Source organism: Pristiophorus japonicus, chromosome 14 (genome assembly GCF_044704955.1).
Source record: "Pristiophorus japonicus isolate sPriJap1 chromosome 14, sPriJap1.hap1, whole genome shotgun sequence".
In the NCBI taxonomy this organism is placed as follows: Eukaryota; Metazoa; Chordata; class Chondrichthyes; family Pristiophoridae; genus Pristiophorus; species Pristiophorus japonicus.
Genome location: NC_091990.1, coordinates 58,129,804 through 58,157,560, shown reverse-complemented (window position 1 = coordinate 58,157,560; position 27,757 = coordinate 58,129,804). Strand labels below are relative to the sequence as shown.

Genomic DNA, 27,757 nt, shown 5'->3' with positions numbered 1-27,757 from the left:
CCTCATCTCGGTCCTAAATGGCTTACCCCTTATCCTTAGGCTGTGACCCCTGCTTCTGAACTTCCCCAACATCGGGAACATTCTTCCTGCATCTAACCTGTCCAATCCCGTCAGAATTTTATGTGTTTCAATGGGATCCCCTCTCATTCTTCTAAATTCCAGTGAATATAAGCCTAGTCGATCCAATCTTTCTTCATATGTCAGTTCTGCCATCCTGGGAATCAGTCTGGTGAATCTTCGCTGCACTCCCTCAATAGCAAGAATGTCCTTCCTCAGATTAGGAGACCAAAACTGTACACAATATTCAAGGTGTGTCCTCACCAAGACCCTGTACAACTGCAGTAAGAACTCCTTGCTCCTATACTCAAATCCTCTCGCTATGAAGGCCAACATACCATTTGCCTTCTTCACCGCCTGCTGTACCTGCATGCCAACTTTCAATGACTGATGTACCATGACACCCAGGTCTCTATGCTTCTCCCATTTTCCTAATCGGTCACCATTCAGATAATATTCTGCCTTCCTGTTTTGCCACCAAGTGGATAACCTCACATTTATTTACATTATACTGCATCTGCCATGCATTTGCCCACTCACCTAACCTGTCCAAGTCACCCTGCAGCCTCTTAGCATCCTTCTCACAGCTCACACTGCCACCCAGCTTAGTGTCATCTGCAAAGAGTATCGTCTTAAGAGTAAAGATGTAAAAATGACATAAAGAAAACACTAAATACTTTTTATTGTGTAACCATGCCTGAACATTGGTTTTGTCCAAGTTGAATTGCATCTAATTTATCACTGTTGCATTCACAAAGTTTTGCATAACATAAAATGTTTAAATCAATCAAATAAAGCTAGCATTACTCAAACTTTGCATTGTTTACAAGCCAAACATATTCTGGGCAAAGTACACAGCAGCTGTATCAGGGCACACATCAGACTTGAAGTGAAGAAGTATTTCTCCCATGTAGCTATCTGTAACAAATCAAAAAATTAGCACGGTCAAAAAGAATTACAATTTTCCTAATTTTTTCCCCATCTCTTCAGAAGGAACTGACTCATACTGGGCTTTCTCTCCTGGTATTTCCCAGAGTGGTCTTTCTTCGGGAGTGCGATGTTTTGAATGTGGGATATCACATCCAAGCTCACTCCTCATCCAATACTCGCATGCAGGCCCATCCCAGCAGGAGTCTCTGGATGTCAGCCAGTCAGAGGATCCCTGCTGATAGTACTTTCAGTCACAGGAGACTGATATTAGCCCCCACACTGCAGCCCTGTCTGAGAGGAGGTAACTCAAGCACAAGCTGTGGCTGGAGCCTGGGACCGACTAGTCGATGGCTCAGCACTATAGTGGTTGGTGCCTTTAATCACCTGGGCCATCAGGGCGGGCCGAGAATCTATTGGGGTAGCAGTTGGACTTTGTGGGCCACAAGGGCCAATTTCGGAGACTTAACATTGCAGTTGGGACACTGATTGGCTTGGGCGATTTTTCAGGCTCCCATGGCAGCTACCTAAAACAGGAGTTAAGACCCTTGCATATATAAAAGTGGAGGAGGTGCACCCGGGAGGGCACTGAGCACCTCGAGTCTCATCGCCGAGAGCATGCAGAAATCGTGCAGGCAGCGCAAAGAGCTTGCGGAAAACCCACCATGTCCCTCAATGACTATCTGTCCCACCTGTGGCAGGGACTGTGGTTCTCATATTGGACTGTTCACCCACCTAAGGACTCATTTTTAGAGTGGAAGCAAGTCTTCCTCGATTCCGAGGGACTGCCTATGATGATATATAAATGAGCAGGAGTGCTCCCCTGTTCCACAGTATACCGATTGCACTCCCTCCCCACACCAACATGTTGGTGTTCCACACCCCTTCTCCTGGGACTGCCTTTAAATGGACAAGCTGTCTGTGGAAGTGCGCCAGGCGAGGTCAGCTTACCCAATTAATATTAATGGAGCCTGAGACCCAATTCCCTCCTGGCCTCGGGCCTCCTGGTTCGGGTGTGTGTTGTTGCGCCCTCACTGCTGGCTTTGTGCCCGAAAGCGAGCGCCGATTAACTTTTGTCCCAGTAACCCATACACGTATCGAATCATACAAAAGAGCTAGCCACAAAGCCGCGATCACATTTGTGTTGAAAAATAATAGGGGCGCACAATCAATGCGAGGAACTTCCCACCTTCCCACTTGGCTGTCTCCTTGTCGGGCAAAATAAAGAATAATATTCAGGTTAAATTGAACTTTGAGTCCAATACTTGACTTTGGAGGCTCGTGCCGCCAAGCATCTGTTTCTCAATGGGGACTGAAGCAGCGGTTCGGAGAGAAGAGAAATATTTTCCTGGCAGGAAGTTACTTTTCAAAATTGCTTGCCTTCCTCTTCTGTATTTTGATCATGGTGCTTCGCTGCTGTCTGCCCTCCCTCTAGTGTGTGCCACTGCTAGGCGAGGACATGCTGAACTATGATGAGCTCAAGGCAAATAGCTCACTGACGCTCACTGTCCTGCAGAATGGTTATTTGGGAAATGTAGCGAAGGGCAGCCATTGCCTGATGCAATGTACCCCAGTGGGAGTTGCTCACTTCAGAAGATGAGGAGTGGAAGAAAAGGGGGCAAAATGGTAAAAAGAAATATCGGGGTAATTCTGACTTTGGGCGATAGTGTGCAACAGGCGATAATCGAATCAACCTCCCATTATACATCTCTCCTGATTGTCAATTCCATTGAACCCTTACAATAATGGACAAAAGAACCGGGGTCGGGGGGGGGAATGAGGAAAAAAAAATGACGCAATGAGTTGTTTGGTCTGGAATGCATTTCCTGATAGGGTGGTGGAAGCAGATTCAATAGTAACTTTCAAAAGGAAATTGGATATATACTTGAAAAGGAAAACATTTACAGGGCAATGGGGAAAGAAGGGGAGTGGGACTAATGGGATAGCACTATCAAAAAGCTGACACATGCATGATGGGCCGAATGGCCTCCAATGCTGTAAGACTCTATGATCTGATATCACGTCTGTTACACCATCACCCAATGTCAACATTACCTCCATTCTCTTTTTGGGCTATTTCCCAACTTTGTGGGATAGTGTAAAACGAGTGATAGCGAGTCAGCAGCCCGTTTTACATCTCGCCCCATTACTATTTCTCTCTGTACACCTCTCTCATCAAAACCGTGGTCTGTGTAGCTTCCCTGGTGGTTTATTCTACAAATACCGGTGCAGAATTGAGCCACACAGAGCATGAAGATCACAGATTTAATCATAGGTCTGTGCTGAGTCAGCTGATTTTTGCCAGGGCAGTGGGTAGTGTAATGTATGCCCCTGTGAATATGCTCACAAGTTTGTAGAGCCAGTCACGTGATGTTCACAAGACTCAATAAAACCCCAGCCAGTTGGTTTCAGGGGATCCACAATGAGGCAGGTGGTTGTGAGCCTGGTGGATGAACTGCTAATGTGTAGTGTGATTGTTAAACCTTTGCTAATAAACCAACTAGTTCTTAATAGCAATGTGTTGCTATGAATTCTTAAACAAAGAACCCATGAAGCAAATACATTACAGGTAGGGGTGTTACAACTAGCCAAAGCTACCCCATGGTTATTGAAGGGTAAATCCGCCAGGGTTCCTGGACCTGATGGCTATTCAGCATCCCCTGGTCAAAGGCCGTGTGCGAGGACGGGATCAGGGGTCACTCAGTTGTTGTGTACGGTCGAGCAGCTGCCAGTTCACACTTTGAAGGTTCAGATACAGGTAATGGTCACCTGGACATGATAGCAAAGGGTGACTGTTGTTTGTGTACCCCCCATATCCCATTAAAGAATTCCATACCTTCATGGGAGGAGGAAGAGAAATGGAGAGGAACAAAATGGTGTGTGGGTGTTTGATGAGGGGAGGATTATACTCAGCTTTCACAGCTCCATGGTCGCACAGTTTGCTGATGCACACTATTTAGGGTCACCTTTTAAGAACAGCAACTTTTACGAGGACCAAGAAGACACTTTGCCAACCATTTGCTAGAAAGGAACCAAAGCTTTGCCAGCGTTGTCCACATCCGGAATATTAAAAACAATGAAGGGGGAAAATAGGCGGGGCTTTGATTTTCACAAAGGAGGCACCTTTTATTTTTATCTTCCCAGGCCTAGCGATTATGTTTACGCATCTCGCGAGCCATTCGACAAGTTTCAAATGTGCCACAGCAGCACGTCATCATCGCGTCACCACAGATGGTTCCCTGTACAATGGAGAAGGGAAGGGTGTTAGTTGACTCGAGATGTTCAACTATTGCAGAGCAGCAGCCAACAAAGTAGAGAATACAATAACAACTTCTATTTATATAGCGCCTTTAACGTAGTAAAACGTCCCACAAAATTTGACACCGAGTCACACATGGAGATATTAGGGCAGGAAAGTGATAGGTTTTAAGGAGTATCTTGAAAGGAATAAAGAAAGCTAGAGAGGCGGAGTGGTTTAGGGAGGGAATTCCAGAGCTTATCGCTTTAATAGCTGAAGAAGTCAAAGCAGAAGAGCATTGATCAGAAGGAGTCATGCTTAAACTGTATAGCCCTCATGTCCAACCGCATTCTACCCAGGTCTGGTTACTGAGACTCAAGGAAGATATTCAAACACTGGAGGTAGTTCAGAGAACAGACACCAGACTGATCCCGAGGGGAAAATTTTAATACCTGGGTGGCAAAGTGGCCTAATGGGTCATTAGCGGGGTGTGTGGGGGGGGCGGGTGTGGGTGGTGGTGGGGTTGTGGTGGTGATGGGAGGGAGGGGTGAGGTGTTATAAGCACCTTCAAATTATTAGTGTGCTGACCATACCTGATTTTGCAGATTGCTCTTGCGTAGTGTGTGCAAGCTCCTACACATGTGCCTGGTGGTGGGAGTTTGTCACAATGGGGTGTGAAATCACGTGGATTATGGATTATAGATAACTTTAAAGGGGTATGGGGTTAAAAATGGTGCTAGCCTTTACAAGGTGCTATATTTTCAATGTTTCTTTCAGCATTTGTATAGATTAGTTGGGTAACAAAAATGGCTGGAACATCGATATCAACAATTTATCGAGCACCTTAAACGTAGAAGTACATCCAAAAGCGCTTCACAATGTCGTAAGAAAATAACGTGGATGCCGAGCCAAAAGAGGAGCTATTAAAAGAGATCCACAATAGCTTGGTCAAGGAGCTGGGTTTTAAGGAGGAGTGGGAGGTGGAGAGGTTGAAGGATGAGAATTTAAAATTTGAGGTATGGAGCCAATGTAGGACATTGAAACCAGGGGCGATGGATGGGCAGGACTGGGTGCGGGATTGGATAGGACCAACAAATTTTTGAATAAGCGGACATTTATGGAGGATGGAAGGTTGGCAGGACCGCTCAAAGTGGAGGAGAAGCATCCGAGAAGGCGCCAAATACCTCGAGTCTCTTCGCCGGGAGCACGCGGAAGCCAGGCGCAAACAGCGGAAGGGGCGCACGGCAACCCAAGCACCCCACCCACCTGTGACAGAGACTGTAGGTCCCACTTTGGTCTGATTAGTCACCTAAGAACTCATATTAGTGTGGAAGCAAGTCATCCTCGACTCCGAGGGACTGCCCAAGAAGAAGAAGATTGGAATATCAAGTCTGGAAGTGACAAAGACCTGATTGAAGGTTTCAGTGGCAGATGGACAGAAGTGAGCGACGTTATGGAGATGGAAGTCTTTGTGATGGAGGGTATATGGGGTTGGAAGCTATGTCCTGTGTGAAATAGGATGTTGTGGTTGTGAACAGTCTGGTACAGACTGAAACAGTGGTCGGGGAAGGGGTTATGGAGTTTGTGTCGGGGGCCAAAGATAATATTTTTGGTCTTCCCAATATTTAGCTGAAGAAAATTGTGACACATCCAAGACTGGATGTGAGACAAGTGGTCTGAAAGCACAGAGGGGTTGAGAGAGGTGGAGGAGAAACAGAGTTGGCTGTCATTAGTGTACACATGGAAATTGATCCCATTTCCATGATTGACTTTGCCAAATGCAGCATGTAGATGAGGAAGAGGATGGGGAAAGGGTGGGAAGAGAAGCTGTTGGTAAAGATGGGAAGAGAAGCTGTTGGTAGAAATGCTAAGGTTATGATTGGAAGGAGAGGGAGTGGAATCAAGTGAGGGCAGTTCTACCAAGCGGGACAATGGGAGATACTTTTGTTAGGGCTGTTTTGGTGCTGTGGGAGGGGCTGATACATGATTGGTGGAATTCAAGCAAAGACTTTTGGGAGTGGTGGGCATGAATCTGGGAGGTGAGAAAACATTTGAGGACGTTGGAAAGGGAGCTTGAAGATCAGCCGAGCGGTTGCCAGGACAAAGTGGTCAAGGGTAGGTTTTTTAAGGAGATGGTGACGATGGCAGTTTTGAAAGAGAGGGGATAGTCCCTGAGGAGAGGAACCAGTTACAATATCAGCTAGCATGTAGAGCAGGAAAAAGCTGGGTGGTCAGCAGTTTAGTGGTGATGGGGTCGAGTGAATAGGAGGTGGGTCTCAAAAGTCAGATGAGCCAATGGGGAAGATGAGAGAGAAACTAGAGGGAGACTGAGGTTCAGAGTTAAGGTAGGGATAGAGCTGATGGAGAGTAGATTTGGAGAGCTAGAAGAAGGCAGAGAAGAAGCAGAGGCAGCTGAAACTTGGTGACAAAGAAGTCCATGAGCTTCCTGCACTGGTGAATCGAGAGTGCAGGAGAAAAGGGTTTCAGAGACGGTTGGTGATGGAGAAAAGAAGCTGTCAGTTTTCTTCGCTCTCCAAGATGATCCTGGAGTAGTGGGCAATTCTGGCAGAGTGGAGTGCCGCCCAGTGGAGCTTGATGTGCTCCAGCCAGATCTAGTAATGGATGGATAAGCCAATTGTGCACCAGACATTCTCATGTCTGCACCCCATGGACTGAAATATGGAATCTTTACCGGGGGAAGGATCGAGATGGGAGACAGTGAAGATTTTGCTGCGTATATGTTAATGAAAGATGGAGGTGTGGGAGCAGTTGAGCAAATCCAACAGCTGCAGAAGTATTGTGGCGACTGGAGGGCCAGACAGTTGGGAGTGTGAAATTTGTACGTGACTTAGGGGAGAATTCTTTCCAGGGGTGAATGCAGAAGGAAATGTGACTGGGTAGGGTTAGAAGATATGGGTGGTGAGGGATGTATGGAAGTGTTTGGGGATGTTCTTGTTCGTGATCGAGACTATGGTAGAAGAGAGGCCCCAGGAGATGGTGAGGTACAATAAATGTGGAAGTAGGAAAATGACTCACTGGCACAACCTGCCAACCTTTTATTTAATAGCCGGTGAAGTGGAAATGGTGCAGAGTGAGGTGGCAGCAAGAGGGAGGACCACACTTCAGAGCACCTTCCCCATAGTACAGTATAGCATCATGCCTGAAGGGATCAGAGGAAGACCATTACTGCCACTGGTAGTGCCAACTCTGTGGTACTCATTAGTTGTAGGTGTCCTTGCAGTAGGCTGCAGTGTGTCCTAACCACAGGATGCGCTGCAACAATTCACCAATGCTTCTTTGGCAGCATCTCCGACAACCTCTACTACCTAGAAGGTCCATGATTCCCTCCAAATCACACACCATCCTGACTTGGACATGTATTTCCGTTCCTTCATCGTCAATATGTCAAAATGTTGGAACGCCCTGCCTAACAACACCATGGTTGTACCTTTACTAGATGGACTGCAGTGGTTCAAGAAGGCAGCTCACCACCACCTTCTCGAGGGCAACTAGGGTTGGGCAATACAGGCCAGCCTTGCTGGCGACATCTGTATCCAGATTGAACTTTTAAAACGGTAGCATTGCATCCAGTGGTCTGCTGTCTCCAAGTCTGTGTTGACAGTTCTGCATGGTTATTGCCAGGCACACGCCTGTGAACGCGGGTGGTTGGGGGAATGGGGGGTGAGGGATCACCGGTGCAGATGGACACAATCTGCCCATGGAGCACCTAAAACATGGCATCCCTCCATTGCACTTTCTTCCTCCCCCCAAAATACCCACAGGGGGATTCCCATACGCCCAAACAATGGCACTGCCAGAACAATTGGTGCAAAGCCTCCGAGCCGATTATATTGTCCCGACAATCTGCGATAGATGCGAACACAGTTTGCGGAGGTGAAAGAGCAATGCGGTGACCCACAAACTACTAAATATCATAAGTGGCCTCAGTAATGGAAAGATCTGTATGGGGGGAAAAGGGTTGAGGAAGAGCAACAGTAGATCATCCACTTACCTGGATACCGTACGAAAGACGCATGTGAGTTCTCAGTGCAGTCATACCTCCAGGCAACATACCCACACAGCAACTCTCTCCATAACTACTGGCCAAGTAGCATCCCATAAACATTGGGCACAAGAAACCACAACAGCCTGTGAAAATAAATATTACTTTTAAAGTACTTTTTTGCTCCCTAAATTCATCCACTATCATACAGTAATGTAACGGTGATGTTATTGAACTAGTAATCTAGAAAGCATGAGTTCAAATCCCATGTGGCAGCTTGAGGATTTGAATTCAGTTTTAAAAATATGGATAGAAAAAAAAAAGCTGGCATCAGTAAAAGTGACCATGAAGCTGTCATAAAAACCCAACTGGTTCATTCATGACCTTTGGGGAAGAAAACCTGCCGTCTTTGTCCGGTCTGGTCTATATATGACTCCAGACCCACACCAAGGTAATTAACTCTTAACTTCCCTTTGAAGTGACCTAGCAAACCACTCCGTTATATCAAACCGCTAGACCACACGAATTGCAGCGGTTCAAGGTGGCGGCTCACCACCCCTTTCTCAGGGCAGCTAGGGCTGGGCAATAAATTATGGCCTTGTCAGCGATGACCAAATTAATTAATAATAATGACAATCTGGAGTAATGCGAGTAAACAGGTGCTGCCTTTCAAACCTCTGCCAGTGATGCTGGACTCTGGTGCCAACCACTGGATGGTACACCAGAGCAGCCAGGGTAATGGGGAATGGCTTATTTCTAATCTTTGTTACCTAGGGAATGCAAGGGATGAGCACCATGATCCGTTAAAGTGGCTTGACAGCCATTTTACTGGGTTTGTAAATCTAGTATCGCAATATGACACTACATGCCACATTTCAGTCTCCCACAGTTTTTATAAACACTAATTTGACTAAAATATTTATAATCAACATTGTAAAACTATGTTGTATCCTAAAGGTTACAGCATCTGCTCCTATGAAGTCTTTACACAGCAACGCACTCTCATGAGGAAGCCGAAGAACTCTTCAATGCACAGCCCAATCATTTAAAAAAAATAGTGCGGGTACAAGTTTCTGCACATCAAAGTCCAGAATTGGGGAATGGAAAACTCCATATCAAGCACTGCCAGGTCAGGTACAACACTGTCAAGCACAGAGTAGTGTGTGACATTCTCCATTCCCCACCCCACCTCTCCCCATGACCTTCCTGGGTGACAATGTAACTTGGAGGCAATTATCTGCATCTACTCGGCCCTCAGTTAAGTCCTCCCCTGTAGAGTTCTAAATTTGAATTTTGTTTTCACCTCCTCTTCCAAATCCATTCACTTCATCTGTGGTGGGACAATCAGCTGGAATGGAGCCTCGCCCAAGCCTCGCCCAAGCGGCCATTATTCTTATGTGAGCCTTTGACTGTGACTGTCAACAGGCTAGATGGACATCACACACAAAGCCAGTTCCTGTCCCCACACATGTGCACGCCCAGCAAGGAATGTTCCCCTCTCTGTGGCCAATTGTAGAACCTCTACTATCTCACGGGCTGGAATCAGCGAACTCAGCATTGACCGGAAATCGGACCTGGACCTTATTGACAAGGACCTTACTGAGATATCAGGGGACCCCCTACCCCCATCCAGCCACAGTCATTTCGAGTAATACTCTTAAAGTACTTCATCAGTCATGGAGCACTTTGGGACAACCCGAGGTTGTAAAAGTTGCTATATAAATACAAGCTCTTCCTTTTCATTCTTTTTCTATTTTTATCACCCATACTAACTGCTTTCTCAGGTGGATGTAAAAGATCCCATGGCACTATTTCGAAGGAGTGCAGGGGAGTTAACCCCGGTGTCCTGGCCAATATTTATTCCTCAATCAACATAACAAAAAACAGACTATCTGGTCATTATCACATTGCTGTTTGCGGGAGCTTGCTTGTGCACGAATTGGCTGCCGCGTTTCCCACATTACAACAGTGACTACACGTCAAAAGTACTTCATTGGCCGAAGAGCCTTTTGAGACGTCCGGTTGTCGTGAAAGGCACTATATAAATCCTAGTCTTTCTTGCATCTGGAAGAATGAAGAGTCCTTCAGCAGATTGGTCTGAGCCAGATTTCAACCTAAATCTCAACTGTCAAAGTGGGGTGAGCTAACTTGCTACATCACACAGTCTCCCAAAGAAGACACTATACTGCAGGTGCTAAAGCCTGAACAATGGATGTTCCACAGAGATGGAGGTGCAATCAATGCTGAGCTGCCCCCAGGCTGTTGCGGAGCCCAGTTAGAGAATGGAAACCATACAGATTGGCTACAATTGGCTTTTTCTCTCAACCAAGGAAAGTCTGATCAAAACAAGAGAAAAGACAAATAACTGATTTATTAAAAAAGGAACAGGAATGCAATTGTGCAGATGTTCATTGAGGACTTCCTCTTTATCGTTAGAAGTGAAAGCTTATAAATAGTTTAACCAGAAGCAAGAACTCACAATTAGATACCACACAGTACGAAATAAGATATGCAGGAAATGCATCCCCTCTTCATCACTAAGTCACACCATCATAATATGCACGCATCAACGATTCCAAGTTAACTTTGCTATTTCCCAACTTAGCAGCCCTTATTGTATTTCCAAATGAGATTGTCAAACTTAGCGTTATTTGAAACTGGATTACAGCTGCTTTGTATAGTGAACCCACACCCATTAGGAACTATAGAGTGTGCCCCAAACTCAGTCTAATACAAACAAGGAGGCCATAGAACTCACCAACGTATACCACAACTATTTAAAAAAATAATGTGGGCAAAAGTTTCGGCTCATCAAAATCATGAAATGGGGAATTGAAAACAACAAAAATTTGCATTTATATAGCTTTAATGCAGTAAAATGTCCTGAGGCGCTTCACAGGAGGAATTATCAAACAAAATTTGACACCGAGCCACATAAAGAAAGACTTGGATTTATATAGCGCCTTTCATGACCACCGGACATCGCAAAAGGCTTTACAGCCAATGAAGTACTTTTGGAGTGTAGTCACTGTTGTAATGTGGGAAATGCAGCAGCCAACTTGCGCACAGCAAACTCCCACAAACAGCAATGTGATAATGACCAGAGAATCTGTTTTTTATGTTAATTGAACGATACATATTGGCCTAGACACCGGGGATAGCTCCCCTGCTCTTCTTCAAAATAATGCCATGGAATCTTTCACATCCACCTGAGAGAGCAGACGGGGCCTCAGTTTAACGTCTCATCCAAAAGACAGAACCTCCAACAGTGCAGCACTCCCTCAACACTGCACTGGAGTGTCAGCCTAGCTTTATATGCTTAAGATCCTGGACTGAAATTTGAACCCCCAACCTTCTGACTCAGGCAAGTGTGCTACCCACTGAGCCACAGCTGATACTGACACTGACAAGGTGATATTGGGACAGGTGACCAAAAGCTTGGTCAAATAGTTAGGTTTTAAGGAGCGTCTTAAATGAGGAGACATAGAGGTAGAGAGGTTTAAGGAGAAAACCTTCCTATCAAGCATTCCCAGGACCAAATCGCACTGTAGATGAATATCCTTTCCGTTCAATCAACATTGTCTCAAAGGGAATAGAAACTCTTGGTGGGATATGCTTTATTTAAAACCACCACTTTATTTTCTACTTTCATTAGAATATGCTTTGATAGCTGGGTAAACGACATGCCCAGCTGTGAGGGGTATCGCTCTGCAACCTCCTCCAGTCCTACAGTCCTCCGAGAATTCTGAGTTCCTCCATCTCTGGCCTCTTGTGCATCCCCTAATTCCTTCCCCTCACAATTGGTGGCCATGTCTTTAGCTATCTAGGCCCTAAGCTCTGGAATTCCCTCCCCAAACCTATCTGCCTCTCCACCTCTTTCAAGACACTCCTACTTCAAACCTACAATTTCGACCAAGCGTTTGGTCACCTGTCCTAATGTATCCTTCTTTAGCTCAATGTCATATTTTGTCTGAAGCACCTAGGGATGTTTTATCAGGTTAAAATCGATACATAAATGCAAGTTATTGTTGTTGTTCCATAGAATCAGATGCTGCTGACTCTGTGTATAGGCGGAATTGCATTTGCGGCCACCTATAAAATACTGGAGTCTCTCTGGGATGCCTCTTGGTCAGTGATGTCACTACAGTGGTTCAAATCATGAGGGTCTCCAATGAAATTTTTAAAATGTGTCTTTAAAAAACCTCGAGGCATTTTTTGCCATTTTATAAATAGACATTTGGGGATAGATTGAGCATAAAGTACATCCTCCTGTATATAGAACTCTCCTCTCCTCTCTTTCCTGGTTACAAGTTAATGGAAAGTGTTACTTATAAAAGCAAGTTGAATTCAACGTGCTACAATTAGACAGTAAAGAATTCAATGATCAAGGGACTTACAGACAGACATATCCTCAAAAATGTTGCATAGTCCTGTGCTCCAGTTCCCAGTACCTGCATTCAACTGACTCATAGGCTGCTGAATAATCACAGTCGTCGATGTCATCTTTGAGAGTAGTGACACTGATGCCTTATGTAGAAGATAAGAGATATACGCAGGCTGCAAAACACATCAAATTTTTCTGATGAGAAAACAGTTAGATTCCCCGAACATCAGAATTACATCTAATTTTGAAAACAAAAAAAGAGGATATGCACGAATGGCTCAACTCACCACAGACCAGAATTTCCCCATTTGACCTATCAACCTGTGCTGTGTTAGGTAATCTCAGCCGGGACAGCAGATACACTGGCACAGACCTGTTGGGCAGAATGGCCTCTTTCTGTGCTGTAAATACCAAGTAATTACCCTGGACTTGGCAGAACATAACAATTAGGAGTAGGAGTAGCTCCCTCGAGCTTGCTCCCCTGTTCAGTAAGATCCTGGCTGATCTTCTACCTCAACTCCACTTTCCTGCACTATCCCCATATCCCTTGATTCCCTTACTATCCAAAAATCTGTCGATCTCTGTCTTGAATATACTCAATGACTGAGCCTCCACAGCACTCTGGAGTAGAGAATTCCAAAGATTCACCACCCTCTGAGTGAAGAAGTTTCTTCTCATCTCAGTTCTAAATGGCCGACCACTTATTCTGAGACAGTGACCCCTAGTTCTAGACTCCCCAGCCAGGGGAAAAACCCTCCCTGTATCTACCCTGTCAAGCCCTGTAAGAATTTTGTATGTTTCAATGAGATCACTTTTTATTCTTCTAAACTCGAGAGAATATTGGCCCAGTCTACTCAATCTCTCCTCTTAGGACAATCCCCCCATCCCAGGAATCAGTCTGGTGAACCTTCGTTGCACTCCCTCCATGGCAAGTATATCGTTCCTTAGGTAAGGAGACCAAAACTGTACACAGTACGGCAGGTGTGGTCTCACCAGGGCCCTATATAATTGCAGTGAGATGTTTTTACTCTTATACTCAAATCCTCTTGTAATAACGGCCAACATACCATTTGCTTTCTTAATTGCTTGCGGTACCTGCATGTTAACTTTCGGTGATTCGTGTACAATGACACACAGGTCCCTCTGAACACCAATATTTCCCAATCTCTCACCATTTAAAAAATACTCTGCTTATCTATTTTTTCTACCAAAGTGGATAACTTCACATTTCTCCACATTATGTTCCATGTGCCATGTTCTTGCCCACTCACGTAGCCTATCTATATCCCCTTGAAGCCTCTTTGCATCCTCCTCACAACTTACATTCCCATCTAGCTTTGTATCATCGGCAAACTTGGATTATATTACATTTGTTCCCCTCATCCAAATCATTGATGTAGATTGTAAATAACTGGGGCCCAAGCACTGATCCTTGCGGCATCCCACTAGTTACAGATTGCCAACATAAAAATGATCCGGTTATTCCTACTTTCTGTTTTTTCTCCATTAACCAATTCTCAATCCATGCTAGTATATTACCCCCAATCCCATGAGCCCATAGGCCGGGAAATAATCAGCTTGGTTTCCCGCTCCTGATTACTATTTCACTTGCTTCTGCTGGACGTAGTCACACTTTGGATGTTGGATGAAGGTGGGATCAGGCTTGACTGTGATACTCCAGGCTTGAATACCTTGCCAACACTTATTGTTTGAGCTCACACATGCAAAGTAAGGCTTGGAGAGTTACCAGAGAATAGGTGGCATCAGGTGTCAGCTATAGCTCAGTTGTGAACCCATGTGGAAGCAAGTCATCCATGTTCGAGGGACCGCCTATGATGATGGTGATGAGTTGGTAGCACACTTACCTCGGGGAAAGAAGGTCGTGGGTTCAAGTTTCACTCTGCAAGCCATGAGCACACACTCTAGGCTAATTTTCCAATGCAGTACTGAGGGAATACTGCACTGTCAGATGTGATATTAAAGTGATATTCTGCCTTGTCAGGTGTATATAAAAATCCCATGGCACTATTTTGAAGAAGAACAGGGGAACAGATCTTGCCCTGGCCAAAATTTATCCTTTAACCAACATCACTAAAGCAGATTATCTGATCATTATCAGATTACTGTTTGTGGAACCTTGCTATGCGAAAATTAGCTGCCACATTTCCTAAATTACAACAGTGACTACACTTCAAAAAGTATTCCATTGGCTGTAAAGTGCTTTGGGGCGTGCTGAAGTTGTGAAAGATGCTATATAAATGCAAGTATTTTTTTTAATCGTAGGAACTCTATTCTACCAGGAGTTAGTGGGGGTAATTTTGATTTTGTGCAAGTTTAAAATGGGTGAAAGTGAATCGGCAGTCCGTTGTACATCTCTCCCCATTTTTATTTCCAAAGACTTCAATGTATATAGTGCAAGTACAGTACAAGTGTCCCATAGCAGGCTTCCCTACTGATCACATACCTATTATATCCTACAATGTTTTCCTATGTTACAACAGGGACTACACTTGCCAGGGCAGGTACAGCACAGTTTAGATACCGAGTAAAGCTCCCTCTACACTGTCCCATCAAACACTTCCCAGGGAAGGTACAGCATGGGGTTAGATACAGATTAAAGCTCCCTCTACACTGTCCCATCAAACACTCCCAGGGCTGGTACAGCATGGGGTTAGATACAGGGTGAAGCTCCCTCTACACTGTCCCATCAAACACACCCAGGGGCAGGTATGGTATGGGTTAGATAGACAAGAGCATAAGAAATAGGAGCAGAAATAGGCCATTTGGCCCCTTGAGCCTGCCGCACCATTCTATAAGCTCATGGCTGAACTTCTACATTAAATCAGAAAGAGGGAGGGGAGGAAAAAACAAAAGGGAAGGTCTGTGATAGGGTGTAAGGCAGGAGATATTTGAGAGACAAAAAGGACGATGGGCTGACTTGAGATGGTAATGACAGAAGTTAGAAAAAGATGAGTTGAGATAGGGTGTGAATGGCGGAATAATTACCAGCTGCTCTGGGAAATCGAGAGAGAGAAAAAATACATAAGATTGGGGGGGTCGGGGGGAGGGGGAAGGGGTTAAAAAAAAGAGGAAAGGGAGCAAATATGGGCAGAGGTTATGGTCTGAAATTGTTGAACTTGATGTTGAGTCCAATCTCCAATCTTTCCTGTCTTCCATCCGATCACAGACCTTCCCTTTTGTTCTTTCCTCCCCTCCCCCTTTCAGTGCTCCTTAAGAATTTGTTAATTTTGAACATTCGCAAGTTCTGACGAAGGGTCACAGACCTAAAACGTTAACTCTGTTTCTCTCCACAGATGCTGCCTGACCCGCTGAGATTTCCAGCATTTTCTGAATTTATTTCAGATTCCAGCATCCGCAGTATTTTGCTTTTGTATTTGTGTCGAATATACTCATCGACTGAGTTTACATAGTCCCCTGGGGTAAAGAATGCTGAAGATTCACAACCCTCTCATCTCAGTCCGAAATGGCCAATACCTAGTTCTAGACTTTCAAGCCAAAGGAAACAGCCTCTTGGCATATACCCTGTCACGTCCTCTAAGAACTTTAGAAGTTTCATTGAAATCACCTCTCATTCATTCATTCAAACTCCAGAGAATATAAAGGGCGAGAAATTGCGCAGCGCCCCGTTTGGGGCGATAACTTTTGTGGGAGCGCAAAGTTATCGCCGGGCGCTACTCAAGTGAATCAGACGCAAACTTCCGGTTTAGCGCTCCTGGAGGGAAATGGAGCACTGCACCGCTTCCCTCGGAGCATTAAAGGGAGCAAGAGGGGCGGTAGCGGCAGAGCGTTGCACAATGTTCCGAGCAGCTCTGCCGGATCCACCGGCTCCTTCCCGCCCTTAAAGGGAAGGGCCAATGCTGAGGCCATTTCAAGGCAAGGCTGGGAATGGTCGGAGATGGCATCGTAATCCACGAAGAGCAGCCTCAAAGCACTCAGAGTGCAGGCCTGCTCAATCACGGGATGGAAAGAATTTAAAGAACAGCACACTGGGGTGATAACATTTTGGCTTGCCTGACCAGCACTGCCTTAATTACTGCTCCCCAATCGGCCGGCCGAGATCACAGCACCTCCTGTAGCTGCCGTTGTTGACGACCGGTGATGCTGCAGGTGGCAGAAGCAAATTTAAGATCCGGGGCGATAATGAGGCACAGTGCACCGGATGATGTCCTGATCTCCGGGGCGCAGGAGATCAAGGTGGTAAGTTTCAGTGCCATGCAAGTTCAACTAATCACCATTGTGCATTCACTTAGTGCCTGTCTATCGTGTGCCTTTGCCTGTCCTCATGGTCCTATGAAGTGCTACCCCAGTGATTGCAGCATGGCTGGTGGGAGGCTGCTGAGTTTCAGTGGGGGAGACTGCAGATGGCCTTGCAGGATGACCTCAAGCAGCTCTGGGCCTAGAAGGCCCCGCTTTAGACTGCACCACCTCGGCATGGGCAGCAGCAGTCTGACCTGGCTGGCAGAAAAGTAACAGCAAGGCACTAGCGGAGTGGCAGTGGTAGGAGGATGATTGCTGTCATCCTGAGAGAGGACAGCAGGTTCATGCTCCATGAAGCCACTGCCACTACCCCAGCATGGCACCTCAGCAATCCTAGTAATCTGTTGGAGAACAGATCGCTGGACTGCTGTGACACCCTGGTAAATGCAGCCATGATGGCAGCAGTCTGAGCTTGTACGCTGATGACTGCACAATGTTCATTCGCATACAGCAAGACTTGGACAACATTCAGGCTTGGGCTGATAAGCGGCAAGTAACATTCGCACCACACAAGAGCCAGACAATGACTATCTTCAACAAGCGAGAGTCTAACCACCATTCCTTGACATTCAATGGCATTACCATCGCCAAATCCCCCACCATCAACATCCTGGGGGTCACCAGTGACCAGAAACTTAACTGGACCAGCCACATCACCTCCTGACTCCCCAAAACCTTTCCACCATATACAAGGCACAAGTCAGGAGTGTGATGGAATAGTCTCCACTTGCCTGGATGAGTGCAGCTCCAACAATACTAAAGAAGCTCAACAACATCCAGGACAAAGCAGGCCGCTTGATTGGCACCCAATCCACCACCTTAAACATTCACTCCCTCCACCACAGGCACACCGTGGCTGCAGTGTGTACCATCTACTCGTCAAGGCTTCTTCAGTAGCACCTCCCAAACCCACGACCTCTGCCACCTAGAAGGACAAGGGCAGTAGTAACATGGCAAGACCACCACCTCCATGTCCCAAGTCCCCTCCAAATCATGTACCATCCTGACTTGGAAGTATATCGCCATTCCTTCATCGTCGCTGGGTCAAAATCCTGGGACTCCCTCCCTAACAGCTCCATCGGAGTACCTTCACCACACGGACCGCAATGGTTCATGAAGGCAACCCACCACCATTGTCGCAAGGGCAATTAGGGATGGGCAATAAATGCAAGCCTTGCCAGCAATGGCCATATCCCATGAACTAAAAAAAAAGTTAGGATCCTAGAGATGCAAGCTTCAGTGGGAGAGTTACTGTCCGAGAACAACAACTTGAATCTACATAGTGCCTTTAATATAATGAAATGTCCCAAGGCGATTCACATAAGTATTATGAGATGATAAGTTTTGACACCGAGCCACATAACGAGAAATCAGGGCAGGTGACGAAAAGCTTGGTCAAAGAGGTAGGTTTTAAGGAGCGTCTTGAAGGAGGAAAGAGAGGTAGAGAGACGGAGACTATTAGGGAGGGAGTTCCAGAGCTTGGGGCCTAGGCAGCATAAGGCACAGCCACCGATGGTTGAGCGATTATAATCAGGGATGCTCAAGAGGGCAGAATTAGAGGAGCGCAGACATCCCCGGGGGGTCGTGGGGCTGGAGGAGATTACAGAGATAGGGAAGGGCGAGGCCATGGAGGAATTTGAAAACAAGGATGAGAATTTTTAACTCAAGGCGTTGCTTAACCGGCAGCCAATGTAGGTCAGCGAGTACAGGAGTGATGGGTGAGCAGGACTTGGTGCAAGTTAGGACATGGGCAGCCGAGTTTTGGATCACCTCTAGTTTACATAAGGTAGCATGTGGGAGGCCAGCCAGGATTACATTAGAATAGTCATGCGTAGAGCAGTGTTTGATAGGAAAGTTAGGGCCCGAGAGAGGCAAGCTTCAGAGGGAAAGTTGCAGGACAAGCTTCAATGGGTCGAATGTTCTTTTCTCATTCTTGACTTTTATCATATTCTTACGCTCTGCTGATAGGAGCGTAGAGGAGAAAATGAGATGGACCTTTCCAACATCATCAAGACAACAGCTAGTCCTTCTGTGGTTGGGAAAATGTTGGAGTCCATTATTAAAGAAGCAGTAGCAGGACATTTGGCAAAGCATAATTCGGTCAGGCAGAGTCAGGATGGATTCATGAAGGGGAAGTCATAATAAGAACATAAGAACATAAGAAATAGGAACAGGAGTAGGCCATACGGCCCCTCGAACCTGCTCCACCATTCAATAAGATCATGGTTGATCTGATCATGGACTCAGCTCCACTTCCCCGCCTGCTCCCCATAAGCCCTTATCCCCTTATCATTTAAGAAACTGTCTATTTCTGTCCCAGCTTCCACAGCTCTCTGAGGCAGCGAATTCCACAGATTTACAACCCTTGGAGAGAAGAAATTCTTCCTCATCTCTGTTTTAAATGGGCGGCCCCTTATTCTCAGATCATGACCTCTAGTTCTAGTCTCCCCCATCAGTGGAAATATCCTCTCTGCATCCACCTTGTCAAACCCCTTCATAATCTTATACGTTTCGCTAAGATCACCTGAATTCCAATGAGTAGAGGCCCAACCTACTCAACTTTTCCTCGTAAGTCAACCCCCTCATCCCCGGAATCAATCCAGTGAACCTTCTCTGAACTGCCTCCAAAGCAAGCATATCCTTTCGTAAATATGGAGACCAAAACTGCATGCAGTATTCCAGGTGTGGCCTCAGCAATACCTTGCATAGCTGTAGCAAGACTTCACTGCTTTTATACTCCATCCCCTTTGCAATAAAGGCCAAAATACCATTGGCCTTCTTGGTCACTTGTTGTACCTGCATACTCTCCTTTTGTGTTCCATGCACAAGCACCCCCAGGTCCCGATGTACTGCGGCACTTTGCAATCTTTCTCCATTTAAATAATAACTTGCTCTTTGATTTTTTCTGCCAAAGTACATGATCTCACACTTTCCAACATTATACTCCATCTGCCAAATTTTTGCCTACTCACTTAGCCTGTCTATGTCCTTTTGCAGATTTTTTTGTGTCCCCCTCACACATTGCTTTTCCTCCCATCTTTGTATCGTCAGCAAACTTGGCTACGTTACACTCAGTCCCTTCTTCCAAGTCGTTAATATAGATTGTAAATAGTTGGGGTCCCAGCACTGATCCCTGCAGCACCCCACTATTTACTGGTTGCCAACCAGAGAATGAACCATAAATGTTTGACAAATTTGCTGAAATTCTTTGAGGATGTAACAAACACGGTGGATAAAGGGGAACCAGTGGATGTGGTGTATTTGGATTTCCAGAAGACATTTGACAAGGTGTCACAGAAAAGGTTACTGCACAAGATAAAAGTTCACGGGGTTGGGAGTAATATATTAGCATGGATAGAGGATTGGCTAACTAACAGAAAACAGAGAGTCGGGATAAATAGGTCATTCTTGGGTTGGCAATCAGTAACTAGTGGGGTACTATAGGGATCAGTGCTGGGACACCAACTATTTACAATCTATATTAACGACTTGGAAGAAGGGACTGAGTATAACGTAGCCAAGTTTGCTGATGATACAAAGATGGGAGGAAAAGCAATGTGTGAGGAGGACACAAAAAGGACATAGACAGGCTAAGTGAGTGGGCAAAAATTTGGCAGATGGAGTATAATGTTGGAAAATGTGAGGTCATGCACTTTGGCAGAAAAAACAAAGAGCAAGTTATTATTTAAATGGAGAAAGATTGCAAAGTGTCGCAGTACAGCGGGACCTGGGGGCATTTATGCATGAAACACAAAAGGATAGTATTCAGGTACAGCAAGTGATCAGGAAGGCCAATGGTATCTTGGCCTTTATTGCAAAGGGGATGGAGTATAAAAGCAAGGAAGTCTTGCTACAGTTATACAGGGTATTTGTGAGGCCACACCTAGAATACTGCATGCAGTTTTGGTTTCCATATTTATGAAAGGATATACTTGCTTTGGAGGCAGTTCAGAGAAGGTTCACAAGGTTGATTCCAGGGATGAGGGGGTTGACTTACAAGGAAAGGTTGAGTAGGTTGGGCCTCTACTCATTGGAATTCAGAAGATTGAGAGGTGATCTTATCGAAACGTATACGATTATGAGGGGTCTTGACAAGGTAGATGCAGAGAGGATGTTTCCACTGATGGGGGAGAATAAAACTAGAGAGCATGATCTTAGAATAAGGGGACGCCCATTTAAAACTGAGATGAGGAGGAATTTCTTCTCTCCGAGGGTTGTAAATCTGTGGAATTTGCTGCCTCAGAGAGCTATGGACGTTGGAAAATTAAATAAATTTAAGACAGAGATAGACAGTTTCTTAACCGATAAGGGAATAAGGGACTATGGGGAACGGGCAGGGAAGTGGACCTGAGTCCATGATCGAATCAGCCATGATCGTATTAAATGGTGGAGGACGCTTGAGGGGCCGTATGGCCTACTCCTGCTCCTATTTCTTATGTTCTTATGTTCCCTCTGAAGTGTGGGTAAGCCATCACCATGCCACTTTGACCATGAAAGCAAAAAAGCAAATAGGTATCGAAACCACCTACAATCTGAAAACAGAAAAAGAGAAGCTGCAGGGAAATACTGAAAATAGTGACTGGCCCAACCTCATCTATAAACACACTGGGTCCACAACTAAAAGGAACAAAGAGGTGATCATTTGATAGAGAGAAGCAGCTCAAGCATGAGATAAATTGAGGTAAGAGTCAAATGCACGTAGCAAGTGAGGCAGGAGGGAGGTTGAATTTTTAATCTAACTTAATCGTAAGATGGAGAAGAAGCTTCAGTGAGCGAGCTCAGGTACTAGATGGAAGAATTAGGGTTCTAGAGGGGCAAGCTTCAGTGGGAGAGTTAGGGTCCTACAGCAGTGTTTGATAGGAGAGTTTACGGGAATAGTTGCATAGTGATAATGGTACTGGATAGGCCTGGACTAATGATCCAGAGACGTGATTTCAAATCCCACCACGGCAGCTGGGGAATTGAAATTCAGTTAATTAAATAAATCTGGAAATAAAAAGCTAGTATCAGTAATGGTGACATGAAACTATCGGATTGTCGTAAAAACCCTTCTGGTTCACGAATGTCCTTCAGGGAAGGAAATCTGCCGTCCTTACCTGGTCTGGCCTGTGACTCCAGACCCACAGAAATGTGATTGACTCTTAACTGCCCTCTGAAATGGCACAACAAACCACTCAGTTGTAAAAAACCGCTACGAGACAAATGCAAATAGCAAGCGAGGCAGAAGGGAGGGTAAATGTTTTATCTAACTTAACTGTACATCAAGTTTTTCTGCCCAAAGTCCCCACTTCCCCTGTTTCCGGAAAGGCAACAAGGTAGTGGTCGAAACAAAACAGGTACTATTGAAGCAACTACTTGTTCAGTCAAATTATCAACCCCTCCCAAATAAAACAGCATAGCAACGGGCGCCCAGGCAAGGGAAGGAGAAAGTGACCCTCTCACCATAATAAGAGGATGAAACTGAGATAAATAATCCAAGGGAAGGCGATAAAAGCCCACAGATTATGAGCATTTCAGTGCGAATCACAATCAATCAGTCTTTACGCTGTCGTATAACACGCAACTTGCCAGAACAATGCAAATCAGAATGTACTGATGGGTTACCTATAGAGTCCAAGGATCATAATGTAGCACATCGCCAAGGTTATAAACAGTAGAAAAGGAGCCAATGGGGTGGAAATTAAGTCTGTTGCCGCTTCTGCTCGCACCCAGGAGTTGCGGTAATGGCAGTGGTAATGATTTACGGGCGGGAGGCCAACTTCCAGTGCCCTGCCGGGACATTTGGTGCCGGTTTTGTGGGGGCGTGGAGCAGTAGCGCCCAGGAGAGTCAAGCCGTGGCGACACCGTCCTGAAATTTGGCTGCAGCGGGACCCATAGCGCCCCGGAGCGCGCCCTAGTGGGACTGCCTGGGAAAGCAGTCATTCCGAGCTCTTCCGGCCGCGGTGAGGGAAGGAATGAATACCTGAGGTAAGTGTGCTGTGTTTTTTTTTGCGATTTATGTTTATGTGGTGAGCAAAGCATTGGGAATGTTTTTTGTGTTTTATTTGCCGATTTTTTTTCACAGGGAAGCCTCTCTTAGGGCGTTCCGAGGCCGGCTCTTTGGCTCGGGGTTTTCAGTTGCTCAGCCGGCCTAGCGCCCTAAGAGAGATCTTGCTTAGCGCTCCGTTCCACACTCAAGGCCCAGCTGATGAATTTTGTGGCTGCCGATGCAAACCATTTCCGGTGCAAAATGTACCGATCCGCCGCTATTAGCGCCCTAATCGGCCTCCAACCGAATTTCCACCCCATGTATTTTTGACGACAGCAAGTTAGAGTTTTAAAAGCCTGTATATTTGAAGAGGAAAGAAATACTGAGGGAGGACAGTGAACAAATCAGCTAGAGTAGGAGACTGTGCTGTTTTTTGATAGTGAAATGAGTCTTGAATGAGCGATGCAGGGAGGAGGAGCAGCACAGAGGATGACTTAGTTGCAAACTTAGGAGCAACACGAGAGGAAAGTCTGGAAGACTTTAATAGTATTGCTAAAATTGAGACAGATGGGAGAGGTTGTGATCGAGAGTAATGAAGTGGTTAGAGCTGTGAGGCCGATCATCAATCAGGTGACCAGCTTTTTCTCGTGTTCCCCAGATACAGAAACAGTAATCAAGTTTTGGAATTGAGTCATAGAGGGAAAAAGAAACATTTGGCATTAGTATAGATGTGCTTGTTAGAGGCAGTTTTAGCAATGTGGGAGAGAGGGGAATTTCATTTGAGCTCAAAAGAAATAGCGAAGCTAAGAACATTAATAGGTAAAGAAGGATTAGGGGTGAACCCATCAGAAGTGGTTAGACTTTACTCCTTGAACTGTTTGAGATAACTAACAATACAATTAAAAGAAACCTAGGTGTCTCAGCAGACTTAATGCTCAGCATATCCAAACAGTGCACAACATAATCAACAAAGCCAAGTGTTGAACTGGGCAGCCAAAAGAATAGAACACAAGTCGGAGGAAGGCATAATTAAACTGGCAGGTCAGGACCGATGGGCTGAATGGCCTACTCCTGTTCCTACGTTGCTTTGGTAAGATTGCACCTCGTGTACTGTATCCAATTCTGGTCACGGGAATGAACACAATGAAGAAATTCAAGCCTTGGACGCAGTGCAGAAAAGAGCTACAAGGCTCGTCCCCAGTGTTAAAGAAAAGACTGGAAAAACTTGGGGTAGAAATTCAGCTGTTTAGTGCCACCATTAGCGCCAGAGAGGGGCGCTAAGCGGCTGCTAAACATCCGATGCCTGAGCGCAGTGCTGTAAGCGCCTGCCGTTAACTTCAGTGAAGGTTTAGTGGTGGCGCTGACAAATTGCGCTATGCTCGCTAGCGCCGCCTACTCGACGATGTCACCGAGTGTGCAATGCTGCTGTAGTCCCGCGTTTGCTAAATTCACTCTTTCGCCTGCCGTAGCGCCTGGTGCTAACACCGGCAGGGGATAGCAGTTGGTCCAGTGACGATCCCGGAGCAGTATCGTCCAGAGAGCAAGGTAAGTGCTGAAATGTAAGTTTTTCAACTTGTATTTATTTGTTGCAGCAGTGGGGAAGTGTGCGTGCAGTTCATTAAAATTTTCACCAAGATTTTTTTTTCCAGCTTCAGGCGCTAGGATGCCGGTATCTGAGTGCCAAAAAATTGAGTAGGCTTCCTTCGCTATCACTCCGTTAGCGTCCAAAGAGGAGTGTGGAATGCTTCTCTTAGCACTCCTCTTGGGGCAAAGCAACTGAATATCACAATTTGAGGCGGTAGACACTGCCCAGCCCTAAAGGTAGTGCCCCGGCAACGTCACCGCCTCAATGCAGGCAGTACCGAATTTCGGCCTCTTGAGCTTTTGAGCCCTTGAAAAGGATGCATCTGAGAGGTGATCTTATAGAGGTATTTTGGGAGTAAATAGTATGGAATAGATAAATTCACAAATTTACTTTAAACTGGAGTAGGTCAAAGGGACACAGGTTCAGATTAGTAAAAGGAAAATTAAGGGCTGATATCAGGAAATTCTCCGTCACACAAACAGTGGTCAACATGTGGAATAGACGACGAGATAGACGAGTGGAGACAAAATCCCTGGAAGCATTTAAGCAACAACTGGATGATACAATGGGTGGACCTTAGGGCATTCTGGATGGTTGAACCAAGAATGGCCTACATCGTCCGTAATTATTTTAGGGTCTTGTGAAAATGCAGGAGCACAATCACCAGTTCTCACCAGACTCTGGCTTCCTGTTCTGAATTCAATGTTTGACTTACATCAATTGTGGTGAATATCTGGTGACTCAACAAGGTAACAAACTGCAGCAAGTAAAATCACTCCCATTTCTTAACAAACTGACCTTAGCTAATCACGAAACAGGAATTAATAGGATTTCAAAGGAGAAAGTCAACGTTATATAAAATTACATAGAATTTTACAGCGCAGAATCAAGCCTTTTGGCCCAACTGGTCCATATTGGTGCTCATGCTTCACATAAGCCTCCTCCCACCTTACTTAATATAATCTTATCAGAATATCCTTCTATTCCTTTCTCCATCACCTAGCTTATCCTTAAATTCACCTATACTATTCGATTCAACTACTCCTTGTGGTAGCGAGTTCCACATTCTCACTACTCTCTGAGTAAAGAAGTTTCTCCTGACTTCCTTACTGGATTTATTAATGACTACCTTATATTTATGATACCTAGTCCTAGTCTCCCCACAAGTGGAAACATCTTCTCTACATCTATCCTATCAAACCCTTTCATCATTTTAATGATGTCTATTAGGTCACCCCTCAGCAACGATCCCTCTAAGTTGTGCGGCCGTGTAACTGTTTGCCAGTCCTGCTTAGCTTTTCCAATGTTAATTTTGCACATGCACGAAACAGTGAATGGGCCGCGCACCCCCCACCCACCACAGCCCCCAAAAATTAGGTGGAACATTGCCGTTCATCCTTCTCTTTTCTAGAGAAAAGAATCCCAATCTCTTGGCTGTGAGATTGGGTCTCCGTCACTGAGCTCCGCATGTGCCCTGTGGTAATGCACACTGCAAACATTAAGAATGATTGCTACAGAGACCCAGCTCCATGCTGTGGCTGCCTGTCGGCTCCGACCAGAGCAGTGTAAACCAACAAGCAGGAAAGTGAAACAACAGCTTAATTTTTTTTAAAGGCAATGCTGCATTGGTGCTGAGTTAATTGATATCAGCTAGGACAGCATTTGGCGCACTGAAACTGAAAGGCGCTTTATAAATGTAAGTTCTTTCATAGTTGAAGCATCTTTTAACGGAAGTGTTGATAAGCATTTGAAGCAGAGGTAGATACAGGAAGAGAGCGGGACAACAACAACTTGTATTTATATAGCGCCTTTAAAGTAGTGAAATGTCCCAAGGCGCTTCACAAGAGTATTAAGCGACCCTGAGGTTAGTTTTGGATTGCTCCAGCAAAGAGTTGTCATGAACAAAATGCTCCATTTCTACCAATGTGGCTCTGTAACTAGGAATCATCATCATCATAGGTGGTCCCTCAAAACGAGGATGACTTGTTTCTACGCCAAAAAAAGATGAGTTCACAGGTGCTTCGAATGAAGGACCCGAACTACATGCTGAAGAGTGGAAGATGCCTGTGCGTGGATTTTTTTAACGTGCGGTGGCCGTTGCACACCAGCCACCACACGGGCTTGACAGAGCTAGGTCTTGATTCAGTGGCAAGGGTTAACCAAGACTCTGCTGCACGGACCTAGTGCACAGACTACAGTGCAAGCGACACATCTACTGAGACAACAGAGGAAGATATTTCCGGCATTGCCCTTGTGAGAAAGCTCTCCCTCACTGATTCAGTGGATACATGCATGCAGACCAGAATGTCACAGCTACCATAGTCAGTCTGTGTGAATGAGTTGGTCTGAGCCGGGGTCTCAGCCCCCTGCTCCCAAGGCTCGGGAGGTGTGACGGAAGACAAGCCAGGACTGCTGGGCCCAGCCACTATCCAGTGACCATGCTGGAAAGTGCGTGTCCAGCAAGTCTAGAACTGGGCTCAGCTGTGATACTCTCCACTCAAATATTCTGCCGACAATCACTGTCTCGGCTCATCCCTGCAGACCCAGCAGTGCAACGACAACCCGTGTCTTAGCAGGACTTCACAAAGAGGGGAAAGTTGGGGGAAGGGGAAATCCTTGGAGACTGAACTATTACAGATGTTACAGCATTTAACCAGTCTCAGAAGGAATAGATATAGATTGATTAGCTCCCTGATGGTCCCTCTTTCTTTGACAGTCCTTGCTGGCTTCTCTGCAGTAATGGGATCCACTGTTTTTCATTCTTCAAATGATTACCAATTTATAGAAAAATGGGGAAACATATCTACAAAAGCAAAATGCTGGAACGGCAGAATTGGTCACAGTGCTCTGGGACTAGGGAGGGGAAGAGTCAGCCAGAATCCCTCCGACAGGTCACTATTCCAGTGCTCCTGGCTAGATAGTTTGCTAGTGCATATGAGGGCAAGTCCAGGCTTGGCTGTGATGCCTCCATGGTTAAATGACCTTCTCACACAGGGTGCATTCCCACTGCACTGGAGGGCCATTGGCACCTTTGGTACATTATTCCGTCCTTAACACAGGAGGGGAGAAAACTGGGGGTAGGGGGTTAATAAATTAAACAGCAACCTTAGATGTCACTGGTTTGAGGGTCAACAGACGTGTGAATAAACTCATATTCTTAAAGTTAATCTAAATGAATGAATAACGGCAGACAGAAGAATCATGCGCTTTTTCAGTAGACAAATGACTTACCTTCTGCAGCAGTTGTTATTTCTGTTTGTACAAACTTTGCAATTAGACTTTTTTAAGCAGGGAAATGTGGAAGTGAGAATGAGAAG

The 27,757-nt window shown here is 45.5% G+C and overlaps 1 protein-coding gene across 1 annotated transcript; it reads right to left on the bottom strand.

Moving 5' to 3' along the window:
* Positions 1-739: 739 nt before the first annotated feature.
* LOC139279398 (PLAC8-like protein 1) lies at positions 740-27,757 on the bottom strand. The gene is made up of 5 exons (XM_070898513.1): positions 27,672-27,757; positions 12,623-12,782; positions 8,235-8,371; positions 4,108-4,223; positions 740-975 (listed from the first exon to the last, which is right to left on the bottom strand). The coding sequence occupies exons 2-4, from the start codon at positions 12,726-12,728 to the stop codon at positions 4,131-4,133; spliced, it is 336 nt and encodes a 111-aa protein (XP_070754614.1). The 5' UTR covers positions 12,729-12,782; positions 27,672-27,757; the 3' UTR covers positions 740-975; positions 4,108-4,130.

Coding starts and splice junctions, on each gene's coding strand:
- LOC139279398 (XM_070898513.1), bottom strand. CDS start 12,728: ATGACATCGACGACTGTGATTATTCAGCAGCCTATGAGTCAGTTGAAT. Junction 8,372..12,622: donor TTTTGAGGATATGTCTGTCT/GTAAGTCCCTTG, acceptor TTATTTTCACAG/GCTGTTGTGGTTTCTTGTGC. Junction 4,224..8,234: donor GTCTTTCGTACGGTATCCAG/GTAAGTGGATGA, acceptor TCCATTGTACAG/GGAACCATCTGTGGTGACGC.